The sequence below is a fragment of the Phytophthora parasitica genome (assembly GCF_000247585.1).
Source record: "Phytophthora parasitica INRA-310 unplaced genomic scaffold supercont2.35, whole genome shotgun sequence".
NCBI lineage: Eukaryota > Oomycota > Peronosporomycetes > Peronosporales > Peronosporaceae > Phytophthora > Phytophthora nicotianae.
In genome coordinates, this window is record NW_008649021.1 from 44447 (window position 1) to 45697 (window position 1251).

The 1251-nt window shown below is 50.0% G+C and overlaps 1 protein-coding gene across 1 annotated transcript in view; it reads left to right on the top strand.

Moving 5' to 3' along the window:
* Nucleotides 1-1137: 1137 nt before the first annotated feature.
* PPTG_23304 (hypothetical protein) overlaps nt 1138-1251 on the top strand; it is a gene marked incomplete at its 5' end in the record, with an annotated part of 1057 nt that continues 943 nt past the window's right edge. The window contains one exon of the mRNA XM_008909713.1: nt 1138-1209. Within this exon, the coding sequence (XP_008907961.1) occupies nt 1138-1209 (72 nt within the window). The remainder of the gene's footprint in view (nt 1210-1251) is intronic.

The window sequence follows — 1251 nt, forward strand, 5'->3', positions numbered from 1 at the left end:
GCAACAGAAATACAGAACAGAATTTCCACTCAAGCACACAGAGCGAAGTCCGGCTTCAAGGTAAGCGTCTGGTCAAGCTTGTTTGAGTGTGTTATGCCTGTCGGTGGACTCGAAGCTCCGTAACGAGGGTACATCTGGCAAGGCCAAGAGACTTAGAGTGTACTGGCCGATTACATATCGGAAGGTTTACGTGACGGCTTTATTGTGCCTCTTTGCACGGTTGGGAGAGCTTGTAGTGCCTACCGTATATTCTTCCAGTCGAGTGTTGAACACTCGGCGCCCTCGTAAAAGGCTTACCCGTGCCTGGTACCCTTCCGCTGTTGGGACCACGAGGATTCAAAACACCTGCTAGCTTTGCTCGTGCTAGTAGTGTGTTATCAATTTCACTGGTTGGCCAATATAGGTGGTTTGCAAGGTCCAGTCTGTCCCGGTGCAAGGGCAGAACTGAGGTCTTCAGGTCGGCCCGAACGATAGTTTGCCGTTTTGGTAGTCGTCTTGTTGTGGGAGCTACCTATCTACACTAGTAGCTAGCGTTCACGTGGGATTTCCAACACCACAAAGAACTTGACTGATTATTTGGCTTCGAACCAAAAACGACTGGAAATGGATAGCCTTCCGCTGCTGACCGACTACGACGATATCTCCGCCGAAGTGGATGGTCAGGGAACAGCGTCAGCGGATGTTGTTGAACTAGAGATTAACGCGTACCCACAAAACGAACTCGAGCACGTCGCAAAGCAGGCAAGACAGCTGAGCAAGAACCTGAGACAGATTTTGACCAAGTCATTGCTGCTGTGAACGGACCGATTGGAGGAGAGAAACTATTCTTTCTGGATGGACCGGGCTGGACAGGGAAATCGTTTCTGCTCGAGCAAATACCGGCTCGTTCGCATAGAACGTAAGGTTGCCATCGCTGTTGCTTCGAGTGGAATTGCAGCTACCCTGCTAACCGGAGGACATACTGCGCATTCGACGTTCAAGATTCCCTTCAAACTTACAGAGACTTCGACATGCAGCCTTTCCTGGCAAAGCCAGAAATCTGAGTTAATTCGAAGCGCGAGTTTAACCATCTGGGATGAAGCACCAAGGGTAAATCGAGCTTGCTTTGAGGCAGTGAACAGGTCGTTTCGGAAAATCATGAAGAACGAACTGGAACCGTTTGGCGGAAAGGTAATGGTGTTCAGCGGAGGCCACCGCCAGATTTTACCGGTACAAAAGGATGCTACGGAGACGATCAAAGCTTGCTTCAAA